Raw genomic sequence first — 27,799 nt, 5'->3', positions numbered from 1 at the left:
GAGGAACATATCTCTGCTACTTAAAAACACTTACAAGTGCGTTACTTCTCTGTAAAGCACGTGGGTAACTTCTCCCCAGTTTAGTGTATCTTCAAGTCAAGACAAAGTATTTTAGAGAACTTAAATATACAAAGTCTTCCATGAAGCATGTTGCCATCTGTTTCCCTGTCATGGAAAAAGCTTCCAGTGGCTCATCATTGGCAGTACGTCCTTCCTGAATATTCTGTCTCTCTCAATGTGAAATGTCTCTCTTGGTATAAAATTGTGAGGAATAAAGGGTCTGCTTCATCACTTGACAGGTAACAGCGGAAAAAAGAGTTGAAAAACATCATGGATACAATGCAGTGACAAGCACAAACACTCTGTGTTGTTCCCTGACCTTTCACTTCATTTTGAATTGCAAATGGATTAACGATAGCAAAAAGAGAGAGATATAAATGTACACAATGAAAAACTTTTTTGCTTCATCTCTTATAGGATGCGAACAGAGTTTAGCTGCAAAACCCAAGCCTTTACGCTTGAAAGTAACTTTTCATAATGAATCTAGAATGTGTAAAAGATGTGGGAAATCTGTTCCCCAGTTTAACATTAAACTGAAATACAACCCATCAGCCTTTAACTGGGAACATCTGGCAGAAAACTCTGCTGGTCAAAATTTACTAGCTAATAAAGACTGTAATGAATTTCCATGGTTAGAGAGTTATGCATGGTTTCTATAAAGGCAATCATGACACTACAAAGCACTCAACACTCAGAGCAAAGGCAAATATTATTTTGTAAGGCATGAAAGAAAGATACATCATTGCAATTTAAAATGAATTTTATGGCAATAAAATAATGTACTTTTTTTTCTTTTTAAATACAGAGCCCAATTAAAATATAACCAAACCTAAACTTTCAAACTCCTTAAAGCAAGAGATCAGACAAATATGTCAAATATGTTTAATTTTTTTCAAAATAACTGATGGCAAAATAAAATATTTACATCACGTCATACTGTGTAAACATGTAACGTCACTGTACAAAGAAATATACATGCAAAATAAAGCAAAATTTAACTAAAACAATAAAGGAAAATAATACACAAACATAATGATATGAGGTTGGTACGAATACACATCCAGTTTTGAAGTCAGTTGTTTTCTTTTAAAAAGTTTCTGTACAACTTTACAAAAAAAACAAAAAACAAAAAAGGAATAAATAGAATACAGTGGAAGCCGCAAAGCTCAAAACTAACCCCAGCTAGGTTATGGCTTAAGACCCATATATCTAACTATTGTGGGATGTCGGCTTGGTTTCATTAAACATGGCATTTCACACAAACATAGATGACAACACACCCATATGAACTCCGTGATGCACAGAAAACCATCTCTGTCTTTTTAAATAGCTCACGTTAATATTACTTCAACCTTAAAAACAGCTACTAAGACAATTACATTACCTGCCAGATTCTCCTCATCTGACCACTACTTTCTGAATGTATTCTTCACCAAAGAGCACAAAATTCATTTGTTCATTTCACAGAAAGAAGTAAACACAGATTTGAAAATCCTAAAAAGTAAGTGTTTAGACTGATTTTGGGAAAGTCAGACTTTGGCATTTTGAATATAATAATAAATTTTAAAAAGTGTCACCCTACTTCTGAACAAGTTTGAGATTTGGGATACGAATCTCTCTTTTTTTTTGTTTTGAACAACCCTTAAAACTGACTAGTCTTGTCTAAATTCTATGCTAACCCTCATCTTAAACTAATAATGACAGTGTGGTAAAACACACCCACCCCTGCCCACCCAAAAACCCCAAACACACAGACAAAATCATAAAGCTCACCGTACTAAGTATGTGCTTTTTCTATATATTTATTACAGTTACAACAGAGGTCCTCATAAATAGTTGCATAAAATGTTAAAGCCACAACATTGCACATGATATGAAAGAAAACAAAATCCCAAATGAGTGCATTTACAGTATTTCATCCTGCTGTATACTGCTTGACAATCGGGTCGGCAAGCTGGGCCCCAACCCAAAGTCCTTTTCTAAGGGGACAGTGAGCACTGACCCAAACTGAAGACCCGCACAGTGGTATACCACCATTTAGGAAGGAGGAGGGGAAAAAAAAGGATAAGGGGAAGGGGGAAAAAAATTACAGACTGAAGGCAGGTAACAGTCTATATACAAGTAAGGCCTACATTTTATCAGAGCAAAACGATTCATTCTATTTGTATGCAAAAACTTTGAGGTTGGATGCACTTAAAAGCAGAGTCTGATCTCAGTGCACTGCTACGTGAGATACATACAGGCGAGGCAACTGGAAAGCTCTAGGACCAAGTGAAAACCGATGTTATAAATGGAGGCTGTACCAATGGGCAGCCATTTTGGTGAGTCTTCTCCAGGCATGATTTCATTTTTAACACCAGTGCTTTGAACATAGGCATTTCTTTCTTGAATAAATCTTGAAAACGGTAGTTAAGTTCACTTGCAAAATTCAACTCTTGTTTATTAAAAAAACTATTTTATTTTATTTTTTTTGCAGAAACCTGAATAAAATACTGTTACTGTATCGCTCGTGACTGCTTTTTGCAGAGTACAGTGCTATCGTCCTCCACCCCAGTGAAGTCTGCATCGCCAGTCCCCCGCGCCGCCCCGCGCGGGTCCCCCTGGAATGCGTTTGCACACGAACATTCGTTAGCAGCTGGTTGGCTCGGGGTTTGCTTTCCTCAAAATTCAAGTCAACAGCTGATTGGCAGGAGGAGTCTATCTCCAGTCTGATTGATTGGCAGGAGGAGTCTATCTCCAGTCTGATTGATTGGCAGGAGGAGTCCATCTCCAGTCTGATTGATTGGCAGGTGAAAGAGAATGAGAGAGAACTTCAGGCAAGGTCAAACTCTTGGCAAGAGCCTGCTCTGTAAGAAGTTTTTAATGCTACGGATGGGTCGAACATCATTCTGGTGTTTTCGCCGCTCAATGAACGAAGTCAGTCTGGATATGTCAATGCTGTCAGCACTTTTGCCATTCCCCAGCTGCAGCCATTGCTCCTGGAGGGCCAGTGCAGCCGAGGGACGCTTAGCTGGGTCATCCTGAAGTAGGAAGCATACAAAATCTTTGGCCTTCTGGCTAACTCCTTTGAAGTAGTCATCTGGGAAACTAAAGTCTAAGCGGCAAATATTCAGGCAAGTTTCCTCTACACTTTCATCCAGGAAAGGAGAGACGCCACTAAGAAGGACATACGTGAGCACTCCAATGCTCCAAACATCTGAAGTGAGGGAAACAGGATTTCCAAGAATAATTTCAGGAGCTGCAAACTCTGGGTTTCCAAGTAACTGGTGGATATAATACGTGGTATTGAGCTGGACTGCGTCTCCGAAGTCAGCCAGTTTTATTGTTGGCTTAGTGGAACTCTGGTCCACCAAAATATTTTCAGGCTAGAAAACATAAAAGCAAAAGTTAAAATGTCTTTTTTTCAAGTCAGATTAACACACATTTAAGGCTCCAACATTAGTGATTCCCAGCCACTGCTCTCAGCTCAAGAACGCAGCAAACATCTGCAAGCTACAAGGATTACTGCTGAAGGCCAGCTCTGCAAAGCTCCTAGGCAGTCCTACCAAGCCTTCCCCCAGACCAACCAACAGGCAGTTTCTTGCCAACTACAGTATGCAACGAATGTGTTTTAGCTGCTGGCATGATAATTTTTGCAGGAAATATAGTTCTGCCAGATAATACTGCGGATGTTCACAACAGCAGCTCTGCAAAGTCTTACAGGAACCTGTGTTTGAAAACATAAGCTTAAAGAACAGCAATTACAAATATAGGGTGAGTAAAGCAACTGCTCTATTTGGTTTATGACAGAGAGACAACAAAATCCTTGCATTTAAGACCATGTCAGAATTTTCAACAGAATTCAGTTTACTTGGTGATTCTTGAATGTAACACAGCTGCACAGATGGAAGTCAAGGCCTGTTAAGAGACTATGGCAGATGAAGATCCTGTTGGATGCACACGGCTTCAAGAGAACTGCCCCACTCTTGGTGAGCTGAGAGTGGAATTATTTTTATGGTCTTATTTCTGAAGCTACTGCTGCTTTAGCTGGGATCTTAGCAAAATAGGAGTGACTTACCTACAACTAGTTTTTAATTAGTTCATCTGTATGTACCCTGAGACTGGAAGAAGTACTGGTGAACTTGATATAGTACTAACAAAAATTAAATTTTGGGTCTCCATGATATGCAGAACCAGACTAGTTCTGCTTGGAAATCAGAAGCATGTGGAGGGAAGATGCAGGCTCTTTTTGCTTTTTATCACCATGACCCCTTTTGGCTGCAAAGATGACTCAGCAATGGTAAAATTCCTTATTATTCAAATACAGGTGGAAAAAAAGTGTAAAGAGTAAGTCTTTAATTAATATTCACATTAAGACTTTATATAACTTTTCCTACTAGAATGCATCAAATTCTTGTGGCTCAAGTAAAATTCCAAGGGTAGAAAAGAGGCCCAAAGAGGTTCCATTCACATAGATATCACAGCCCTCAGTATACAAAGATGAGAAACAGATTTGCAGGAATGAAGAAAAGGAGTCTCTCTCACAACAAACTCTAGGCTTCTTGAAGAAGAAATGGACTTCTGCTGCGAGTTTCTCAGAGAGTAAACAAACAAATGAATAAATAAGTAAAAACCAAACAAGACTGTTCCCATCCACAATTATTTCCAGCGCAAAGGACCACACAGGGTCAGCAAGGTTTAAAGAGAAAGCACAGGGAATTCAAAGTTTCTGCTTTGCTGGCTTGAGTGATCTAAAGTGTTCGGGGATGGAGCCCTGACCCATACCCTTCATACAGTCTCAAGCAATTCACAGTTCTATGTTCTCAGCTGTAAGTTTCCTAGAAGAAGAAGAAGAAGGGTTTTATGCCTGAAACGGTGCACACTGCCAGAAATCCCATTCATTCCTTACCTTTAGGTCCAAATGTGCTATTCTGCAGTTGTGAAGATACTGCACAGCTTCCAGAATCTCTCCCAGGTAGAGTCTGATCTTCCCTTCTGTGAGGTTTCCCCATCGTACGACGTAGTCTAGAAGGCGACCCTGGTCAGCCCTATTGGAATTACAAGGGTTATATTTTGGATTAATCCATAGATCAAAACCAAAAGAAAAACTTGGCAGGAAGAACTGTAGCCTGCAGTACTTAGAAGACAGAGAACTAGGGTATGAAGAGGAGATTTGTTATCAAGCTACCAGATCACAGCATTCCTAATTGACTTGTTCAACCACTTGATATAAAATAATTCCTGGACCTTCAGGCTAAGATAATCATCCACATATCAGTTTAATATCTCAAATTCTTTCCTTCTGAGTATTAAACTCAACATTTTAATAACAGCATCATACAACTGCAATATTTTACTTAGGTGTTTTCAAACTTCTATGAAATCTTGAAGTTCCTTATTCATAAACCACTATAAATGCCCCAGAAAGTCAGTGTAGAGATTGCATTTTACAGACAATGTTGGAGTTTACACACATTTCTAACACTAGTATGTAGTTGGTGGAGGTCTCAAAGGTATCAAGAAGGCCAATGAGCTGGGGATGCTGGAGATTCTGCATGACTCCAAGTTCATGGGTAACCTGGTCTCGCTTCATCAACTTCTTATTCACAAACTTAGTGGCTACTGCTCGCTTGGTTCCCTTCTGGTCACACTTCTTAACGACAGAAAATCTGCCCCTGAAATACAATATTGAAAGAAAAGAATTAACCAAGAGATGCAGCAAGGTCCTACCTTCACCTTGAAAGATATCCTGAGAGAGATCTAAATTTACATCTCTAATAAACTACCCTTACAGACCAGTTTCTGGACATAAACAAAAGTTTTCAGTGCATGAATCTTCTGCAAAATGTGCCTGTATAAATAATTATCTCCTGACAGACATCTGTTTTATTGCATTGCAAAGAACTCAAGTCAGAGTAGCATCCAGCTTTCAAAGGTTGAAACATTAAGTTGGACAAATGCACATTCTACTCATACGTACTCATACACTTTGCCCATTTTCAGACTTTTTTTTGCCTGTAACTGTCATCCCTAAATAAAAAGGTTTAGGAGAGCTTCACTACAGAAGCAGCATCAGTCACTGTAAGGCATTCTTACAAAAATAATAGCCCCTTAATCCATGATACCACTTCAGCCTAAATACGTTCTGTTTATGCAGTGCCATCTAGTGCTGGTGACATCTTTGCTTACTCATTTTGATTTAATACAATGCAATTCTAGTCTTTTAGGCTCATATGATAACTATTTTTCAAATAGAATTTCATTTTTAGAAAGAGAAGTTAATATTTTAACGTAGATAGCTTTGGAGCTCAGCATACAGAACGCACCTGCCAAGCTCAGCCACTTCACTGTAGAGGGAATCAAAGTTGTCTTTCCAGATTACCATGATCCCATCACTTCCAGGACCTAAAAAAGGACAGTACAGCCAAATTTTAATACACTCAGATACTTCTCAGAACTAAATTGTTGTCATCCTAACCAATGTATTGTTTCAGATGTTTACAAAAGGAGTAATATTTGGACTTCATATTCAGTTTGGGAATAGATTTCAGGAAGAATTTGCCTCAGTCAGACTGGCCCCTATCATTTTTCTTTTGTAGCTGAGTGTGTCTGTATTGAAAAGCAGCTCATGGCCTCATACTGCCCATCCTCTTGCAGCTCAGAAAGAAAATTCTCCCTGTAATAAACTACTTCATCAATGGTTTATAAAGACTACTACAGCAACAAAAGGTAAAGAGCACTCTTTACTCTTTACACAAGATAATGCACAAGAATTGACTACAATCAAATGGGAAGTCCTTCAAGTCCAGAGGACTGAAAAAGACTTAATGGTTTGATGTTGAAACCTTACTTTGTGCTACAGCCTTAGAGTTTTAATTTTGCTCTTATGGACTGGGGAAACAAAGGCTAGGATAGCTCCAGATAAACTGGGGCCAGAACTTCTTTGTAAAAGTATTAGTAGGGCTGAGTGGAAAGGCTAGCAAAATACAGCCGCCTGTCTTTTGGAGTCCAGTTGCAGAGTAACCAAGACATACCAAAATCTGGTTTAGTTTTGATTGAAAACGAACACTTACTTTTGGAAAAAGTCAGTAAGACCAAAGACTGTGGCTGAAAAACAGTAGTTTAGTCTACAAGACTTCTGTGACTCTGATTCTGGCATAATCACTGTTTGTACTGCTGTTAGGAAGGACGCTCATTACACGAGTTCCTTAAAGCACACAGTTTCAAACTGATTCTTGTCCATCGAGAGCTTTTTACTCCCCTACTAGAAAGCTTCCTCGGTTGAGATACCAACAGTGGAATCACGCTGCCCGCTGCCCTGTTAATCCCCATATGACACAGGATGGCAGCAAGACAAACTGGATTACACACAAAGCAGCCCAGGCAATGCAGCAGAACAAATTCTGTAGTGGAACTAATTCAGATGCAGTGAGAATTGTCTGTACAGGAATAAGTAACCTTGACAAGTTGAAGGAAACAAGAAAAAGAATAGGTATCTTATGTTATGTCTCATTATCAACAGTATACCTGCCACTGGGGAAAAAAAAAAAAAAAGTGATTGGATAGTGTAGCAGCTACCTGAAAAAAACCCCTTTATTTTTCAGGAAACATTAGTGTAAAGACCAAAATTTTATTTTCTGTCTCTTTTATATATTGCAACACATCCATCTTAGGGCTTAACTAGTGGCTGTCTTGGGTCAGTGAGCAGGAAGTGCCGGAATAATCACTACCTCAATATGTTTGGCAGTATGGCACTGACTGAGGCTGAGCTCGAAGCAGCAGCACTGATTACAAACCCCGAAAAATTTCAGATGAGGTTTTGGAAGGGATACACCTTTCATAGTCTGGTTTCAACATGCCAGAAAAACAGTAAAGTTTTTTTTGAAAAAAAGGGAAGAAAGAAGATATTTTGGAGAGGTTCAGGACAACTGTACCGGTCCCAATTATCAGCTGGGACAGACGTACAAAGACAGAATACAACACTTTGTATCTTATTTTCTTTTACATGAGTCAATTTGAGACAGAGCTATTTCACCTAAAATGAATGAATGAATAAATTAATTAATTCTGACCAATGGATAAATATATGGGCCTCTCAATAGATTAAAGGACCAGGATAGCATCAATTGTTATAAACAGCATGTAAGAAAGCCTGCTATCCTGCAGTCTCCCTGTGTTTTCCCTAATTCTAATAATGGAGGATCCTGAACACTAAGAGAAGAACAACTGAATGTACAAACACACACTAAAACATCCCTATGCCATCAAACACATCAAGTAAATTTTTTTTTTTTTTTTAACCTTGCTGCCTCCAAAACCCAGGCACTTTTCATCTTTGCAGGTTTCCTTTTTGTTCTCTTACAAACATTCAGGTTGTCTCACTTCAGGTACTAAAATATAATTTAAGTGTAGATCCATGATACAAAAACGAGGAACAGTTCAATGTTCTCCTAAATGCTATGGCTTCACAATTAAAGCAAAGGAGCATATTAAAATAAAGAGCAATGCTACTCCTTTCTTATCCGTACACTTTAGAAATTACACGTTAGCGTGATAACATTAATTGAGACTAAACTCAGAATGCAGATGATAAAATCACATTTTTAGTACGTCTGAACTAGAATTGACAGATAAGGTAAATGCCTGTTGACAATATTGTGTAGGAATCTCTGACTCTGTAGGAGTCTGTATGAACCTCTAACTAGTTACATGCTAAAAGTGCATCTATACCTGCTGAAACAAGTAATTATCAGAGACGGAAAGGTTTGTTATAATACTTCTTTAACAGAGGGATGCCCAAGAGCTGGGGTCTTCTCTTTCCTGTACTATGGGTACCAGACACTTTGAATGTAATTACATTAAAAAACCCAGAGAGACAGGCCTACCTAAAACTCGTAGACTGGCGGAAGATGAAACCGAACCCATATCGTTTGCAGCTATACACGTATAGATACCATCGTCTTCTGCAGTCACTCCAATGATTTTCAGTGAAGCCTCTCCTAAGTCACTGGGAAACACAATGGCAACCATTAACTTTATACTAATTTTACAAACCTTAAGGTAGAGAAATCAGACAAAGTTAGGTTGATACTGTTAATATTTCTTATCTCCAGACTCTGTCTCTCTCTGGACAAACACTATTAACCCTGTCCCTGCCACTTCAGAAGCGTCTACCAGAGTTTGAGCACTTTGTGCTCATCACAGTTGTTCATCAACTATCTTGGAATGTCCTACAGACTATTAGAAAAACATCCTCACTGACACTTTGCCTCAGCGCATCCCAAGCTCCATTGTGTTTGACAAAACAAATGCCTCCCCTGTTTCTTCCTGCTTCCTCTACTTCCTTCAAATATGAGAAGCTGTATTGACATAATGATCCATCATTGTTTTTTCTGAAAGGTTAGTTTTCATCCCTGACTCCCAGCATATAGAAGCTGATCTAACATTTGTACTTTCAGTGCTTTCATCCCTTGTATGAAAGCTCTCCCCTTCAATACAAAAGACGACCTCAGCACAACTTTGGAGACCTCAGAGTCTGGGAGAATTAAGAAGGACTGAAGTTTTCTGTCAGCCCGAGGGCAGAACAGCAATAAGCTATGTGAGATCACGGGAGAAAGATTCTGCAGGCTCTTCCTTAATCCTTCTCACAGCCGAACCCATCTTTTTATTTGATGGTTTGACTTTAAATGTCTACTTTAATCTCACTCTGTGCAATTCACTTTTAGTACTTTTTTGACCATCTGCCATGGACATGAACAGCAGATCATTTTATTTGCAAAAGTCCCTCACAAATGTGAATACTTGGCAAGTTCTCCCTACACTTTTCACCTCTAGGCTCAAAACAACCCTAACAATGTGTTATTCTTTCACAATAAGGCATATTTTCAAGATTTACTATCATTCCTATTGCGTTCCTTTGGATTCATCCCAGTTACTGCAAGTCACTTGACTGACTGAACTAAAACCTATTTGCTATGGTCTTCACCACAAGACTTAATTTCAGGGGAAAAAAATGAATGTGAATCTTAGGAACACAGTAAGATGACACCCCTCCCCAGCTTAAGAATAATTCATTAGTATTGTTTCTAAAAATCTATCAGCCACAGCCAGCCTGATTTAAAGGATATAATTCTGCAACAGTAACGAATCACAGCGAATCTAACTCTAAACTCATCTCAAAATAGCCCTGGATGCAGTAGCAAGGCTGCCACAATGCCTCTGCCTCCCCATAAAAAAAATGTACCCAATGAAAAGGAAAAAGCAGCAGCAGCAGGAGGTAAAAAAGAACAGTATAACATGCCATCAAGTTTGCAGGTAAGTTGGGCTATATCACACAACTTCTAAGAAGAGAATATACTCTTCTGGCTATTAATGAGCAAGTTTTCACAAAGGAAATCCTACATTCTGAATTGAGAACGTAATTCGTGAACATTTCTTCACACTCAAGTTACTCATCAAACAACATTTTCTGTATATAAAAGAATGCTTTTTCAGAAAAAACCCTCTTCTAACATGCAGTTTCACATTCCAAAATGCAGCATTTTCCCTTATTAATCAGGTTACCAGCTAGTCTGCTAGGTTCTATCATAGCAAAGCTAAAACTAGACAAAAATGTTCATTTCTGTGCTTCAACAATAAAGACAGTGACATTGCCATGTCAGTGGGAACCAGAGGCTTTTCTTTGCAAAATACTGCAGCGTGATCTGAAAACAGTCACCTCCCTCCAAAATGATGGTATGCTACTAATGGAAATAAGGGATTGGCAGGAAGGCATGTCACAACATACTGTTCTGGTTAAAGCACTAGGTCAGCGTCACAGAATCACAATGGCTTCTGCAATAGGTAATCAGAAATACCAGCTGAATTTTCTCTTGTTTTTAAAAATCAACTGAATATGACATTCGGGTACCTCAGCCATACATAGAAGTTACACAACATTTCCAGAAAATCACAGAATATTTCTGCCTGAGGGCAACCCTATCTTTATGCCTCAAAGCCAAAAGCTATCCTGTGCCAAGGGTACAAATAGAAAATAGAAGTTTCAGCAGTCCCTGTTGAACATTACACAAATTGCTGTACCTGTACGAAATGCTGTGATGACCGTCATTGCTCAGTGTGTTATGATCAGGACCTTTCCAAGTAACTGAAGCCTTGGGGCGACCACAGACTTTACACCTAAGCACGATGGTCTCTCCTGTCTCACATGTTACCTCACTCAATGGTGTTATAAACTCTGGGGGAACTGGAAAAAGAAAATGAATGGTATTAAGTCAATTGAAGTTAATAAATTTGCTTTTCTATTCTTTTCACTCTGCTTTATTAGACAAAGTAGTAAGGTACTTTAAATCTCCATGGTGTATCTACCCCTCTACCCTTGGAGCACATTCATGGTTTGGCCTCTTACTGGAGGTATCCAGAGCTAGTGAATTCTTCTCTGTGTGAACTTGGAGACAACACTACTGCTATGCCACGGATAACCCTGAAGCCTACCATGGTGAACCAAACACCCTGTTTATGGCAAGCTGAGGCAAACCTACAGTGGAAAGTACTGAAGGATGAGCTCAGCTAGCCTCTCTCTGCAAAAATCTCTTGCCAAAGGTAAGACAAAACACCTCACTCATCCAACTGAGGCACTGTAGCAGTTTCCCTTTTTCACAGGTGAAACTCAAAAAGTTTGGTTCTGTGTATTAAGATGAAAACCCAGTTTGGCTCTGAATCCAGAGGGCCACTATCTTTGTCCTGATCAGCCTCTGCACCGGAGAGGCTTTGTTTCCTAGGGAGCAAGGTTAAAAATGAAGCGGCTCCAACTCCTGGCCTAGTTATTTTGCAAATTCAGCAAGGCCTGACTTCCATACAGTCTCCATATAGAACATGTCACATGGTCCTTGTGGTTTATGTTGTTTTGGACTTGTGAACAAAAATGTGCTCCTCACATCTTAAAAAAATAGTTAATGAAATATGTCATATTTGTCTCCCTTATCCAAAATGGGCCTATGTATATTTTGATAGAAAACTCAGTTCCTGACATCAAGCAAATCTAAAAAACGTAAATACTGTTTTAATCAAACTGTATTTACTGCAACTATTAAAAATTAAAGCAACTTACCATCATAAATGTAATTGGGGTTGAGAAGCTGAAAAGGAGAAATTAAAGAATTAATGTCCTGATAACCTTATAATAACACTCTTTCTGCAGCATCTTTATGCTATATAATCTTTGAGCCTGCAAGTGTGATATCTTCCTGTTTTCAGATTTGGCAAACACTATCCATTAAAACCACTGTTACTTCTAATTCCTTCACATGAAATTCTGCTAGAAGTTACTTTTAAAGATATCACAACACAAGTTTTTTGAAACTACTACATCTTTGTAACGCTTACCTTTACAGAAACCTTGTTGGCAAGTCCTTCTCGGGATTTGCGGTAACCATTTTCTAGCTTGCCTTCCCTTTTGCCGTCTTTATCTTTTTTCTCAGATTTCTTCCTTAAACGGAGTGCTGTGTGCCAAGACGTTGACTTCCTGAGTACAGAACATTAAACTTTGATTAGTTTTTTTTCAAATCCATGTTACGTATTATACTCTCTAATTTAAAACAGCATTGGAAAAGTATGTCAAAATGTTATTTCATTGTATTAAAGTATACTGAAATGAAGTACCTTACGTACTCCATAAGAGATGCTACCTTGGTTAGACTGTAAGCAAGCCAGCAAGATTAATCTGTAGTTCAGGATTTCTTGAAATCATTGCTCAAATGTTAAACTTTCTATATGAAAATACAAACTGTCAATCAAACTGAGCAATGACCAGTATGAAATTTGTATAAAATACAGCCTATAGAAGCTTTAGGGCTAAGAACTTTCATTGCAGATTTGAGAGAGATCTTCCTAGCACAACCAGTCATTTTCAACAGGTTTCTGGGTCAAAGCAGAAGGCTAGGAACTCCGAAATGTTGTTTCACTGTTGTCCTAAACAAAGATGTCTAGCCCAATGACTCATTTTATTAAATAAAGCAGTAGCTATTGCTGCTTTTGTATCAGGTGTTCTTTCATCATCTTTCCCAGAAGATTGCACTACCACAACTTTTTAATAAATAATATATGCTTCTGGGCTCTTACTAGCTTGTATTTTGAAGTTTGCTAAGGGACCTCTCAAGTACTCATCTTCCTTGATGTTCATTTATTTCTCAAAGATCTCATCAACTTTTGGTTAAAAAGCCTTGTCTAAATTGGAAGCTTTTCCTCCTCCCCTTCTACACACATCCAGGTACTCACTTGATGGTTCCATCAGGGTTGTCAATGATGACTGCACTGGTATGCCCCAAGACATAGCCGGGAATCCAGCCCTCGGCTGCGGGGCACTGATCAGTGGCGGCTCTGAACACCAAAAACATGTTCTGTTGGTTGCTGGCTAGGATCTGCACGACCTCTCCTTGGTAGACATTTATCTCATCCTCCTTCACTGCCGTGTAATCGTGTGTCACCAGCATGGTGGAGATATTGCTACTGCTGCTACTTTCACTCTGCAAGTGTCAATTGGAAGCAGAAAGAGAGGGGAAAAAACAGAAGGATCAAGTTTAAAGTTCATGAAGATGACAGGCTGTTCTTGGCCTGCTACATTACCTGCATAATCCACGTAACTTAAGCTTTAGTCAAAAAACAGAGCTGCCTATGTCTATATATCTTATGCAAATTAGTTTGATCTTTGAAAACCTTCACATGGAGCTGCTGCAGAAATTTATTCCCCCTGCTCACTTTATACATAGATCTCAACTGGTCTTCCTTTCAAGCTCATACACTGAGCCTCGCATCTTCATCAGGAAACACAACTACAGTACAGCACGTAGGACTGTTTTTCATGGTCTTACAGCTGCAGTTACAAAATGATAATCATTACTTCAAACTCTGGAAAATCCAACAACAAAAAATACATCTAGTGTTTCCTAGCACTATTTGTCAGATCTCAGACACCAGCCTTCTGCACAGAAAATATGACAAGGTACAAAAGAACAAAATAGGTTTTGACAGAGCATCTCAAAACCACAAGGCTTGTCTCTGGTTGAATCTGTATAATCAGGTTTATTCCTTTTAACACACAGGATGAGGTAAATTTCTAAAATAAGAAATTATTCATTTCTTGGGCAAAACAGGCCCACTGAACTATCAGAATTAAGCTGGAAATCTCACTTTAACTGATTAGTGACTGAGAGCTGAATGTTAGCTGTTTTTCATACACTTTCAACTAGCGTTCATGAACGTTGTTTATTTCCCCACCGAGCATTTGCAGAAAGCAAATTATGGCTTAATTCTGGCTGATCAGGTGTACATTAAAAGCCATACTACTTTTCAGAACAAAAAGTCTTCTCCTGTCCATGAATCCACTGGCAATTATTATTTTTCAAAACTAAATCTCATTTTGTCTATTTGCATGCATGAGGTTTAATAAATGGAAGTCTATTATCAGACTATGCAACCTATTCCCTGAAATAAGATACTTCGTCTTGAAACAAGTTAAAACCAAAGTGAATGGCCTATTAATGATGTGACAGGAAGCATGTGTGTGTCCCCTTGTGTTTTGTCTCTGTTCTTACTTCAAACTGTTTCAGGTCACTACCAGGGAGGGCTCACTATTGCTTAGTGGTAGCTAAGTTGAAGAAGGGCATCGGTACCCAGCTGTAGCTGGAGACTACTACTGCTTATATAGCATAACTATATCTTAGTACCATGTCTGTGCTAGCAGTGAGTGGAAAGCTCGGCACACAGGTTTGAAACAGTGTCACCTTTTTTCTCAAAACTGTCCACTATTTCTCCCCTCAGTGCTGAGGAGATGCAGCCCGGGTCAGTGGACAGCACGGGACACTCCCAGCCCTGAAAACCACGTTCTCTTCCAGTCTGCTAATGGCCTTGCACAAGTCACTCCATCTCTCGGTGCCTGTGCTTCCCCATGAGTCCTTTGGCTAAGAAACCAAGACATTTGGAAAGGAACAGTCTCAGATTACTCATTCATAGCATGTTCAGCACATTGATGCTTGGATTTCCAGCCTGTACATTTTATTCTAGCTGGACTATTTTATTTAAATGGATCATCAAAGTCCATTCCATATTTTCTCCCCTATCAGGATAATGAAGCAAATGCTACCACAGAGAGATAGATGTCATCCTGGCTTGTTCCTCTACTAAAGGATATTTATTTTAATTCCAGATGCTGTATTTCTAGTGGTAGAACTCATTTTGTGTAGCTTAGAGGACTGTCTGCATGGTCTTTTGTATTAGCAAGCCCTGCCCCATTATTTAGGCAAACTGGAAACAGTAGAATCAAAAAGTCAGTCTCATTTTCAGTCATTTTCTAAATTAGGATTACAACTTGCTAGATTCTTTTAGCTAGATGAAAAACAAGTCTATTCAGAGAAAGCTGCCTTTGTTAACTCCTGTTAGACTTACAGGGCGAGATGAAGGGAAGGCTGAAGCTGCAAAACCAACCTAAGCCCCGAACCTTGTCCCACACACTATTCCTGAACATACTGTTTCTTCACATGCAGTCAAATTTTTAAAACTGCAGGACTGACCTTTTCTGAAGAATGAGAGATTGTGAATGGTCAGACCATACTGTTTCTTCACATGCAGTCAAATTTTTATAACTGCAGGACTGACCTTTTCTGAAGCATGAGAGATTGTGAATGGTCAGACCATTTCTTTTTAATAGTTAAGTCTTGAAGGATCATATTAAACTCTGAATATTTCTTATTTTCAACAAGGAATTTGTTAAATAAATTTGTTAAATAAACAAGTGCCTGGTAACTACTATGTGGCAAACGTTCTTGTGAATGTGTTTAAATCAGAATTCATTCTCACCACAGAAAGATAGCCTTTTCATTTGCCTTGCAAGGAAGTAATTATTCTTGCACAGTTAATGTTTTTCTACAGCAAGTTCTGCTGGTCATCACTGACCTCAATTATGGGATTAGAGGAGGAGGGAAAATCAAATTAGAAAAAATTCTTCCCATATTCCTGAAATACCAGCAAATGCAATTATTCTTCCTAGAAGTAACTTTTCCACAAGTAACCAACCGTAACCATGTGTGCATATAAATACACACATCAAAATAAACCTTCACAACCAGTTTTCTCTAGCGTGTTGAATGTGGTGTGGAATCCTGCTAAATATGGTCTAGAAATGAGGTTGTAAATGACGAATTATGACCCACTTCAGTTACCAAACTAAAAAAAAAATTAGTTGTGAAGCAGAAGGCATGCATTCAGATATTATGTTTTACAGTAAGATAAAAAGAAGCCATGGTGTCTTTGCTGAGATAGTATGAAAATTCAAGTGTTTTGAAAACTCGGTGCTATTCCGACTCTCCCTCTCTCTATTTTTAATGGAACGACATCAATTAATATTACGCAAGTCTTCTCTGCATATAAAAAGTACAACCATCTTGATTCACATCCTGTGCAGTAATTGCAAAATACTCAAATTACCCCAGATATTATATTATCATCACATTTTGCTAGACTGAAGGTAAACACAAGATAGAGCTAAACCAAATGAAAAGCTGAAGGAAGACTGGGATAAAAATACGACACATGCAAAGCAAATTTTTTCTTCTGAAGCTATTATAAAAGTAAGTGTAAGAACTAAGAAGTCAAGAAAGCTCTGTGTGTTAAACAGTTCTATAAAGAAATGCATGCATTTAAAAAAAGGTCTGGCAAGTTAGGTGGTTTGCAAAATTGGTATTGCATACTATTTGTGAAAGAGTGGAAAAACAAACATTGGTGAACACAACATTTAGTGAGAGAAAAATCAAATGCGAGTTTAAAAAAGAAAGGCACCGTAGCCTGCCTACCACATCCACGGCAAGTGCCTCCAACCTTTTGCGTTATATTCGCACATGCCTCTGTGATTGCTGTGTTGCATTTCCTGGTGGACGTTATTACAGAGAATGTGGATTCTGATGATACCCCAGCTTTCCGCACAAACATACCAAGCGTATACTAAAAGGTTGAATCTCCAGAGGCCCTAAACCAGTTCTTCTTACAAAGCAGAAAAGACAAGTGGAGCCGCTATTTGTTTTGGTTGTAGTAGAAGGAGGATTACTTTAGCTAGGTTTTGTTGGCCTATTTTGAGTGGATTGGAGGAAGCTTCCTTGATCAGACACAGGATTTAAAAAGAGAATGTTGTACATCAACTAAGGCTGAAAGGAGAGGGGGGAAAAAAAATAAATTAATAAAAAATAAAAATCAAGCATCCCAGGGAATGTACTGTAGATGTCTCCATGAAGTTAAACCTCAACAGGACAACGGTGGCGGATTTATGCGTGAAAGGGAAAAAAGCCCCAAGGCAATCTGCCAAAATCTTGAAGTCAGATTTAAGTGCTGGCCGCAATGCGTACCCCAAGGTGCTCTGGCTGCCACGCTTCAGCATGTTAATTATGTGCCTTCAAATTAGAGACGAAAAAAGCAAGGGGAGCAAGTTAGTACGTATCAGCCTAGTGATCTATGTTTTCAGCAGAGGCAGAAATTGCATCTAATGTTAGCAGTTGCTTTTGTGTCTGTATACATATCCATGGTTGTATGTATACATACACAGAGAGGTAGGCAATTTTTGTTGTTTTAATGTGCAGAAGAGATCCGAACAGTTGATTATTTCAGAGCAGTACAGCACTGGAGAGCCAGAAGTTAGTACGGAGAGTGATGGTAACGCACAGAAAGGGAGCATGGGAAGGTTTTAGAAGAGCTCGCAGGACAGAGGTGCTCCGCTCTTACCCCATTACTCTGGGTGGAGTGAACTGACTGCTCGCTGGTCGAGGAGCATGTGCTCATGCGGTCTGTGTCCTTGCTGTGTGAAGAGTGGCGGTGGACCTGCCGCTGCAGGGAGTCATTGTCCCCAGGGAAAGTGAAGGAGCCAGGGCGGCTGGCAGGGGATGCTGGGATGGAGCTCCAAAAGGAGCCCTTCTGCAGGGGGCTGCTGGGCGGAAAGGTTTCTTTGCCAAAAGGAGAAGGGAAAGTCGTGGAGAGAGGAGAGTTCATTGGTGAGATGGCTCCTGGCCTTGGCTTCCCAAGCGTCAGTGATCCTATGCTGTTTCTTGATCGACTGTCCTCTGAGCTTCCACGTGAGTCTTTCTGGGCTCCATCAACCGAGCCAGAAATGTTTCCCGCTGTCTTCCTGGGACTTTCAATTACTTTCATCTTGGGAATCTGCTCAGCTTCTCTCTGAGGACCATCCGGTTCTGCATTGGGAGGGTGCCTGTCTGGCTGGCTCAGGCCAGTTTCTAAGGAGGTGTTGTAGTGTGGCAGGGAGAGATTGTGAATGGACATACCTGACATCTTGTCTGCCTCTGCTTGGGCCGAGGCTGCAGAGGAGACCAGGACTGGGGAATGGTGTCTGACAGGCTGGGGGATCCGGGATGGCCGGCTACGGCTGGAGCTGGGGATGCCACTACAGCTGCTGGGGCCGCTGCTGTTACCACTGCTGCTCCCGCTGCCGCCTCCACCACTGCTGTGGTTCCTCTGGTACTCGATTGGGGACGTCAAGGCTGCAATGGGGGCGGGGGGGGAGGCGATCGGGGAAAGGAGGGCAGGAAAGGGAACAGGAACAGTTTAAAACAGGCATGTTTACTGGCAAAAGGGGAGTGCTGTTCAAGTAAGATAAATGCCCTTAGCAATGCTGGTTGTGCCATAGGTCTCAAGTCATTTTTCTACATCACACCTTCATGACCTGCTATATGTACCTCTATTAAAGATGGAAAATCTGAAACCAGGGAGAAATGTTTTCCTTTAGGATCACATTGTCAGTCAGCAGCCAAGCTGGGAAAAAACAGGCGTGGCTCCAAATTCTCAGCTCGTTGTTCCATCCATTACAACTTTTTTTTTTAAAAAAATCTAGATTGGGGCAACAACCGATTGATAAAAAAATACAGCAAGAACCTTCTAGTGTCACAGCAGAGACTATCATCTTCTACTTTTCTTCTGCAGAATCTGAGTGTTGTTGCCACAGTAAGACGTGACAACAATTGCCACCAAAATAACATAAGCAAAACATATTCTGAATAGACGCTTAAACTGACACTTGGGTTTAGCCTTTAAAGGCTTGCATTTGCTTAAAAGGAGTACATTAACTCTCCACCTCAACGGATGGTGCCAATCTTGACTCACTCCTACAAAACATTTGGAAAATTTCACCAAAAGAACACCATGTAAATGCAGACTACCACTCTTATAATAAATGCTAGCATCTGTTCTGAAACAGAAATGCAGCACATATCCCCCAACTGTTCTGTATTAGCTCAGGAAAAAGGAAACTTGCAAATTATTTCAAAGCCAAGAAACAACAGATGAGAGAGAAGTCGTTCAATTATGAACTCAGAGGGAGAGGAAATAATTTACCATTTAAAAAGTTGCGCTGGTTTTCCAAAATTTGGTTAATTTCATGTATCCATAACTGGCGGACTCCTGGACTAGCGGAATGCAAAATAAAGGTCTCTGTGACATCGCCCGTTCTTGATGTTAGTGCAAATTTACATGGATCGCTGTCCACATTTTCCTCCAGGGAAAGGCAACTCACCTTCATGAAAAAAAAAAAAAAGAATTTACCTTGTGTATTTTATGAGAAACATACCTCTAAAATCTCCTACTTAGGAGCTCATAGTAAGATCTTCAAATGACAACCATTCCTTCCTTCAGTAAAATAATACAACGAAATGAAGGATTACAGTAAACTAAGTGTTAGTGTACATCTCACTAACACGCTGTGCCTGAACAATCTCCAGCTGGTCAGTATGACCCAGTGTTCTTCATCTTCCCTCACTCTTCCTTCGTGTTATTTAAAACACTGAGCCTGCTGTGCAGCTCTACCACTGGCCCACGCTGAAGGTTTCTGCTGCAGATACAGCAATGCTTTGGAACAGGCTGTCCAGCCAGTGCTAAACAGGATGTTCAGCTGGCAGGCAGAGCACTGAGGGAAGTTAAAGGAAGCAGGGTCCACTCAAAATGCTTCATGAGGAGGGCTAGTGGGCCCTAATATCATCAGGTTTTGTTTCAGGCAAAGCTTGAAGTGGGGGTAAATGCTTTTTGTTTGAGGAAGAACTGACGTGTCTAAGAAGGTGGCACTACTTACAAATGTCACCTACACATCTGGACTGATTTTAGCTGAAACTCAAAAGAAGGCATACATAGAGTTATTATCTTTCTTTGCAATGACTTTATGATGTGGTATACACACAGTAAAGAGCTGACTAAACTCTTTCTGAATGCTCCTCCAGCCTTGTACAAGAACCTGCTTTGGTATGCTTCACATGGGAAGCATCAGAATGCTGGGATCCAAAGACTTCTATTTATCAGAGTAAGCACAAATTCAGTAGGAAGCAACTTCAGGAAATGACTGATCGCACATCTAGATGTCACTAGTGACTCCACACTGAATCAGAAACTGTTACCTTATCAGAGAGTTTGTGCAGGAGGACGCAAAGACTCACACACAAAAGTTACCTTGATACTGTTTTTAAACAAGAATCCGGGCATGGAGAAACCTTTCTTTTTATCTAGCAGCTCACTGAAAATGACAATCTGCTCAAAGAGGAAGACCCGTCTCTCCTTGCAGCGTGGCAGAAGTCCTGTGTCCTGGTCTGTAACCAAGAATGTGTCCTGGAGCAGGAGCTTACCCTGGGCTACAATTTTACCCTAAAAACAGAGACAAGCAGAAAAACATTTAAGTGCAGTTCTTAATTTCTTTCCCCAATCAACCTTTTTGAGCAGATGCTTATGCCAAAATACTTTGGGTAGTTACCAATTTCTGAGTGTCACTGACTGTTATTCATTCACTGATCCTCCTTGTACACAAAACATTCTTGTGCCCTTTCTCTAAAACCAAACATCATCAAAGTAACATCAGTGCTTCCTAGATTTTGCAGGACTTAACTAGCCTGACTGACACAACAGGTGAAGTTTCCTACGAAAGTCCTTTCCAGCGCTAAGACTTAATTTTTCATTCACTGTTTTTTTTTGCACCAGCTAAACAGATAGTGACGGAGCACCCTACCTCATTTCTCCCCACAATATCAATGGTTAGTCTCTAGAGAACCTGACAAAACCTCCAAGCAAAATCTCAGCCAACTTACATCAAATCCTTGCAGGCGGCCAACATTCATCATGTCATTACACCGTTTTGGTACTATACACATGACCTCTACAGCTCTCTGTTCAAGACAAATAAAAAGTCAAAGTTTCATTTTCCAAATGAGTTAGCAGCATAAGATTTAGTTTCATTTGCTATGGTTGCTTTAGAACAGAAATGTGAAAAGTAAACACTTATAATCACATTCTACAGATGATTAGAACAGGAAAGTGACTCTATCAAAACAAGAGAAGTTCAGAGTAAAGAGCATTCAGATCACTAAGAGAAAATGTCTCAAGTACCTCTAGTTCTGTTGTGTCAAGATTAGCTTTCTTAGAATATTTGAGGAAGTCCTGAAAAAAAAAAAAAAGAGTTCTTTTCTCATTAATTGGCAAAGAGAAATCCTAGAAAATCTGAATTAGCTATCCTCTGAGAATGACAGACTGCAAAAGACACAAACATTTTTTCTTTTTAAAACTCGTTGCTGCAGTGCTTGCCTCCTCTTAATTTTTAAGATTTATTCACCATTTTGCTTTAGCTCTTACAGAAACATGTATTAAGGTAATGAACTCCATGATACACAGGGTTGCTCTTCAGTAAACATTTATGTGATATTAAGATGGTTGCAAATATAGATGGAAAAGTTGGGATAAGTCCCAGCAACTCTCATCACATTTAAATCTGAAAACAGTTAGGAGATCCCTCTTGTGTTCATATGACACTGGTACAAATTCTAAACATTTCCATGTCACTGACTTGAGTTCATTTGGTTTTTTAATGTTAAAAGAAAAAAATGAAGCTCTGCCCAAGCTGTTTATGGCAATTTTTATAACCATCTGAATATACTTAGAAAAGAATGTTACTTTCTAATGTGGGTTCTGTTTGGGTGGAAAAGAATTAACAATATTGAAAAAAGAAAACATATTCATTAACACATATATGAAATCCTTCATCTCAACATCACTTTACCTTTAGTAACAGCTGGTATTTCATAATTCTCTGCACAGGTTTTATTAGTAAGTCAGTGAGCTGAAGTCTGTGGCCCAGGCGTTGCTTTAGATCCTGAGGGTTGTAAAATAAACACTTTTTGTTTGTTCAGTTAAAAACAACTTTGTTTCCTTGACTTAGAAACACAGCAGGATATAATAATGAAATATCAAGGATATAACAATGGCTATCAGAGCAGAAATTGGCAAAACTCAGAGCAGAATCTAATCTTCAGTTAGCAAAAGCTGGAGTCCTTCCCCTTATCTGTATCAGCTTTGTTTCCAAAGTATTCCTCTATTCCTCTCTTCAAGCATCTTCCATATCTTTTTTGGAAAAGGTTGTATACTGAAATGTAATTTTTTGATCACAGGTTGTATATAGTCTATTTTTGACAATGATGTTTGCTCATCCAAAATTGCCACTTCCTGCAAGATGGGCTGTTAACTGCCTGGCCTACAGCTAGTAAGGATGAGGCTCTACTGATTAATTAATATCTTATACCTAAACTTTCGTTTTCTTCCCCTAGAGATTAATACATCTCTAGGAGCCTGTATCAGACCTGAGAAATCACAACAAAAATGACAAGAAATTATAATTTGAAACAGTAACAATGATACGTGCTGGTTTTTTTGAGGGAGGGGAGGGAGGAGGAGGGTTTGGGGTTTTTTTTGCTTTGGTCAACAGATCTGATAATGCTTATGATTTTTACACACTCTTCACCTTGCATATATCCTCTCTCAGGAACTTACCTCAAAAAATGTATCAATGTATTCCGAGACAATGTGCTCAGACTTTGGTTTGTTTTGGCAGTAAACTATGTACATGTGCAACCTTCTCTCCTAGAAGAACAAAGATACAGAATTATACGTTATCATCAAGAAAAAAACCCCACATGCGAGACTGAAAAGAATTATTATCATAATAAGTTATTCGAAAGTATAAACTTGAAAAGGTCTTTTTGCAGAAAAGAAGCAGCTATGTATGCAGAAACTACAGATCTGAAAACACATTTATTTGGGAATATGATGACTACTTTAGAAAGGCAACAGAAGTAAAAAAAATTGCCACCGTTACAACTACTCCTGAACAGGTGTTTAGAGATGATAGCTCAGCAGGTCCCACAGTAAAATTAAGTATGAAAATGGTTATTTTTTTTCTTTCAGCAAGAGGAATGGATGGAGCCTTTGAAATATCGTATTTTTTATTTAATTTTCATAATCTGATTATTATTCTAGTGTATCAATGTTCTCCTCCTGTTTGGCTCCTGTACAGGGTAGTTAGGAGAAACCTCTCAAGTCTTCTATTTGGTATTAGCTGTCCTATGGGAGTTTAAGAGAGGATATAGGTGATGTAGCCTGGAAATGCTGGCACTAGTGTTTTTAAACTCTGATTCTGTATTTCATGTATGTGCTTTTAACACCAAGGCAACAAAACTGAAGAGAGAAAGCATAACTTCAGTCTTTAAGATTCATTCTTGATGACTGACCTTGCTGGTTAAGAAACACAGACATATCATATGTCTATTACCTACTCCAAAATCTTTATCATTTTGCTAGGATCAGTTTGCTGTTAGAGGCTCGGTGCTCAGAGACTGACGGGTTACTGATCAGTGAAGACAAATGGAAAGTAAAGAAGGAAAAATGAGATGGAGATTGAAAAGGACACAGAACATAGATTAGGAGCAGGAACTGAATCGTCATGTTCTAGCTGATAGTCAGGGTTTTGCTAGAGGATGTTGTAATAGCATCACAGCTTGCCTTCCCATCTGGAGTGATAAGGCTGCCTTTCAAGACAACTCAGTCACAAGTATACCAGGAGAAAGTAAAACACCAATCAGAAACAGGAAGTTACTTCCTCCAGGTTTCCTTTTTTTTTTTTAAAACAATGTCTCAGAAATGAAACAGCTCATTCCTCATCATTAGTCCAGGAATCAGGCTTGGCTTCCAGTGTTACTATTCCATTAATGTTTGGTTCTGTGCACTTTTGCTACCCTGGTATTGACTTCAAGCACTGACTACAGGGAAAATCTGAAAGCCATTAAATCTGCTTTAATCCAGTCTGTCTTCAGTCTTTGCACGCTTGTGCAAATAGTCAAATATAGCAGGCAAGTCTTCTGCTGTCTTACATGATTTGGAGTATTTTGAGAACTCGCCTGAAACAGATATTAAATTGTATTTCTACACAAAGAGACACCAAAATGACTGATTAGTGGCATGTCTGATGTGTCCTGAATTTTGATATCTAGTTTCTAGATAACTAGTTCTTCCAACTTCTTTCTGAAGTGTTATAATATCCACTTGTATCACATGGCCATTCCTTTTAATAAATAAATGACAAGTGGAAAACCAGGGACTTGTATAAAGCTATAAAGGGTACTGTGTTGGACTAAAATTAACTTTCTGGCACTCTCAATTCCTTCCCTAAGGGACAACAGAGAAATCTCAACCACTATCGTGATTCTCAGAAAAGGGAAGGATACGGAACTAGAATGCACTGAAACCAGAAAGAAGAATGAGCCTCTTTCCTATTTTTGTTTCCTATGTTCCAAGGTACTGCGTGGATACCTGGGATTAGATGGCAGGTGTCATATGAAATGACAATTCCCTTGCACAGAATTGGAACTGAATTGAAAATGGGGCCCTCATTCATATTTCCTCTTCACTTGAAGATATTGGGAATAAAAACTAGAGCATTTACTTAGTCTATTTGTAAGCTCTCTCTCCACCTCTTCCAGTGAAGAATATTTTATGGCATTTTCTTAATTGCATTGTACCATAGATAAATCCTTAAGAATCAAACATGTTAGTCAGTAGCAACAACTGGGGTTTGCCAATGAAGATGTTTGCACTTACATGCTTAACAAAGAGGGATCCCAGCTTTTCTGGATCTTCAAGGCACTTCTCCAACTCTCCTAAAAAGAAGCTGAACATAAACAGAATAAGTACTTTTTTCTGATAGCACTCACTGCAGCAACAGGTAATTGCAACACAACGTTGTCTTACTGCAAGGTCCACTTTGTGTCCTCTGTCAGCAGCTTTGGATATTCATGTATGTCCAAAATGACAATGTTGGAAGTGCAATATTAAAATATAGTTTTCCAAAACAACACACTGAATCCATGCCAAGATGAAAAAATACTGGTGTTCAGTTCTTTAATTTCATATATTGATTGAAAATTTTCTCCTTCCTAGTCTGAATGCCTGAGGTGCCGATATTGCCACACTAACACCTTAACAAATTCTCTAGACTGCATTCTTAGAGGAACCATTTTTGAAAATAAAGCCTCAAACAACATACAAACTTCTGTACATAATATTATCCATACTATAGATTCTCAGTTGAAGCACTTGTTTATATAAGCATCCTTGTTTAAAGCAAATCTTCATACCAACATTTGTAAGCTGAACCTACAGTATCTAAAACTCAAAGCAAGACCAACTGTATTTACCTTGTATCTGAATATTTGAGGAAAAATAATAATTTCTTAAAGTCAGTCTAGTACTTTTTAGGTAGAATTTTTCAGCAGATGGTTTTCAAGTTAATACGTACTCTCTGTGCCAGTCATAAATCTGGTGAATATTTCCAAATACAATCTTGTCTTTGCCTTTCATGTCATCGGGTACACCATCTTCCTTCATAAGTGCCATATAGCCCTGCAACCGTCCAAGGAAATTCACTGTGAACATTTTAACTTAAAAAAAGCGAGATGTCTTTTAATCCCCTTTTTCCCAGAAGCTTTCCAAATTGTCTGTGCAACAGCTTGCTTAGGACACAAAACCAACCCAAACCACTGCTCTGTAACATAGCATAACATAGAGCACAGACACAAAATATCACAAATTGGCTTGAGGTTGTCTACCCAACACTGCCCAGTGCTAGAAAGATGACTTCACGTGAGCTCATTTAGTCTGTGTGAACAGGCTCAAAGCATAGAGGAAACTTCTACAGCCCTTCTCCTTATTGTGCAAAGCAGTTGCAATGCTTTGCCAGGTAGGGCTGTTACTGGTTTCCGGTCTCCTTTGCTCAGTGTTTGGCGTTTCAGTCATCCGCACTAACCCTGCACCAAAGCCTGCTGAGGAAGAAAGCAGCTGCACTGCATATGGGACTACCACCTGCAGTAATGAGCAAACCAAACACCAAAAAACTTGAAGATCAATTCTATTAGCAAGCATTCTAGCTGCAATAAAGTTCTTTTTACATTTTCCTTTTACATTTTCCCACAGTCCTGTCTTCTTGTTTTTGGTGTATATGTACTCATCTCACCAGGTAATTCTATCACATTGATAGAGCTGGGAGTGCTTTTTAAATTTTGGAATATTCATGCAACTGTATTCCTTCTATTTTTTCCTAATACTTCTATTCCTAAATAGCTAGGTCTGGTTTTAGCTTGCAAAATTTATGTTTTGATGTCTAGCATTTTCACCAGGAATTATTTTGTTAGTTACAAAAATACATCTGTTCATAGCCTTCTAGTGCACCCTTTAAATACTGTAAAAAGATTATCACAATGCTGATCTTTCTTTCTTTCTTTCTTTCTTTCCCTCCATTTAAAACAGAGTTTAAGAATTGAACCTTGTTCAATGTCATGCTCATTCTCTCTACTCTTCCAAAAGCATTTTATTGTAGCTGAAGACTGAAAGGAGACGTGTGATGTTACCTCATTTTACAGAAGGGGAAACTAGGAAGTCTAAGACAAGCCCAGCAGTAGGAGAGGAAGCAAGTCTTTCAAATCCAAGATATTTGCTCTATATGCTGAGCTATAATGCATTTTTAAATGTAGCTGTGCTAAATAGAACCATTTAGTCTAAAATACCGTTAGGCTAGATGTAGTGATCTTAAAAACTGATACTCCTCAGAAGAACAATAAGGTGGGCACAATACAGGAATAATGAATGGAATAAGATTTGATGCAATATTTCTATTATGTTAAAAACCTGCAGGAGGGAAAAATCAGAATGCAAACGTTCACATTTTCATGTCTTTGTTTTGAAAAAAATGGTGAGGTTCAAGCTACATAGCTGGTCAGTACCACATTTAAAAAAAAAAAGAAAAGAAAAACCAAGAGAATGAAAAAAGTCATACCTCAACTACGTAGCCTAGATCTCGTACATAATCTCGCTCTGTCTCCACTAATTCCTGTAAGACATAGCTACAATGGAAAGAAAATGGTGAACACATATTTCATTTAAAAATGAAACAGATTTTTAAAAAGGATTGATGCCATACAACTTTTTACATATTTGTAGACACATATGTTTGATAAGTAGAGCTGAAATGGAAGAATTAATGCACTTTCTAAGCAAGATGCTGCTTGGACTTTGGAACCGGAACAGGCTTGCTTCTGTTTATCTGAACTCAGATGTTTTCTTATATGTGTCATTAAAATTAAACATTTAACTATTGTTTAAAATAAAATGCCATTACATCTCTGGTCTGGAGACTCTTAAGTATATGAGCTGTTATTTCTACCCAGAGATTTAAATAATTTTGAAACCAGGCATGTTTTTGTTCTACCATGGTAACAGTTTACTACATAAAGAAATTAAGCATGTGGTGGAACAGAACAAGGGCAATGACTAGTATTTTGAAGCCTAATAGCCCTCTGATAAGCATCTTCCAGAATAACTGAGACTGACGTGTGACAGAAGTCAAACATCGAATGACTAT

The 27,799-nt window shown here is 39.0% G+C and overlaps 1 protein-coding gene across 4 annotated transcripts in view; it reads right to left on the bottom strand.

Annotated features, from left to right (window-relative positions):
- Window positions 1-928: 928 nt before the first annotated feature.
- TRIO (trio Rho guanine nucleotide exchange factor) overlaps window positions 929-27,799 on the bottom strand; it is a 259,879-nt gene continuing 233,008 nt past the window's right edge. Inside the window, exons 39-57 of one of the 4 annotated variants that reach the window (XR_001411877.1) lie at window positions 27,215-27,281; window positions 25,682-25,785; window positions 24,985-25,054; window positions 22,882-22,971; window positions 22,115-22,207; window positions 21,448-21,498; window positions 21,150-21,227; window positions 20,521-20,712; window positions 19,420-19,597; window positions 18,354-18,569; window positions 13,312-13,559; window positions 12,421-12,559; window positions 12,146-12,173; window positions 11,119-11,281; window positions 8,925-9,046; window positions 6,366-6,444; window positions 5,514-5,714; window positions 4,949-5,087; window positions 929-3,425 (exon numbers count right to left, since the gene is read on the bottom strand). Coding sequence is in view for 3 of the 4 variants with exons in the window: in XM_014940884.1 (XP_014796370.1) it covers window positions 2,883-3,425; window positions 4,949-5,087; window positions 5,514-5,714; window positions 6,366-6,444; window positions 8,925-9,046; window positions 11,119-11,281; window positions 12,146-12,173; window positions 12,421-12,559; window positions 13,312-13,559; window positions 17,800-18,569; window positions 19,420-19,597; window positions 20,521-20,712; window positions 21,150-21,227; window positions 21,448-21,498; window positions 22,115-22,207; window positions 22,882-22,971; window positions 24,985-25,054; window positions 25,682-25,785; window positions 27,215-27,281 (3,355 nt within the window). In the remaining variant the exon portion in view is untranslated. Of the gene's footprint in view, window positions 3,426-4,948; window positions 5,088-5,513; window positions 5,715-6,365; window positions 6,445-8,924; window positions 9,047-11,118; window positions 11,282-12,145; window positions 12,174-12,420; window positions 12,560-13,311; window positions 13,560-17,022; window positions 17,229-17,799; window positions 18,570-19,419; window positions 19,598-20,520; window positions 20,713-21,149; window positions 21,228-21,447; window positions 21,499-22,114; window positions 22,208-22,881; window positions 22,972-24,984; window positions 25,055-25,681; window positions 25,786-27,214; window positions 27,282-27,799 lie in introns of those variants that run through there. The other 3 variants (XM_014940884.1, XM_014940885.1, XM_014940886.1) reach the window with 3 other exon arrangements.

Source organism: Calidris pugnax, unplaced genomic scaffold, assembly GCF_001431845.1.
Source record: "Calidris pugnax isolate Ruff unplaced genomic scaffold, ASM143184v1 scaffold8, whole genome shotgun sequence".
Taxonomy (NCBI): Eukaryota; Metazoa; Chordata; class Aves; order Charadriiformes; family Scolopacidae; genus Calidris; species Calidris pugnax.
The sequence above is the reverse complement of the archived record's forward strand: the minus strand, read 5'-3'. Positions and strand labels throughout refer to the sequence as shown.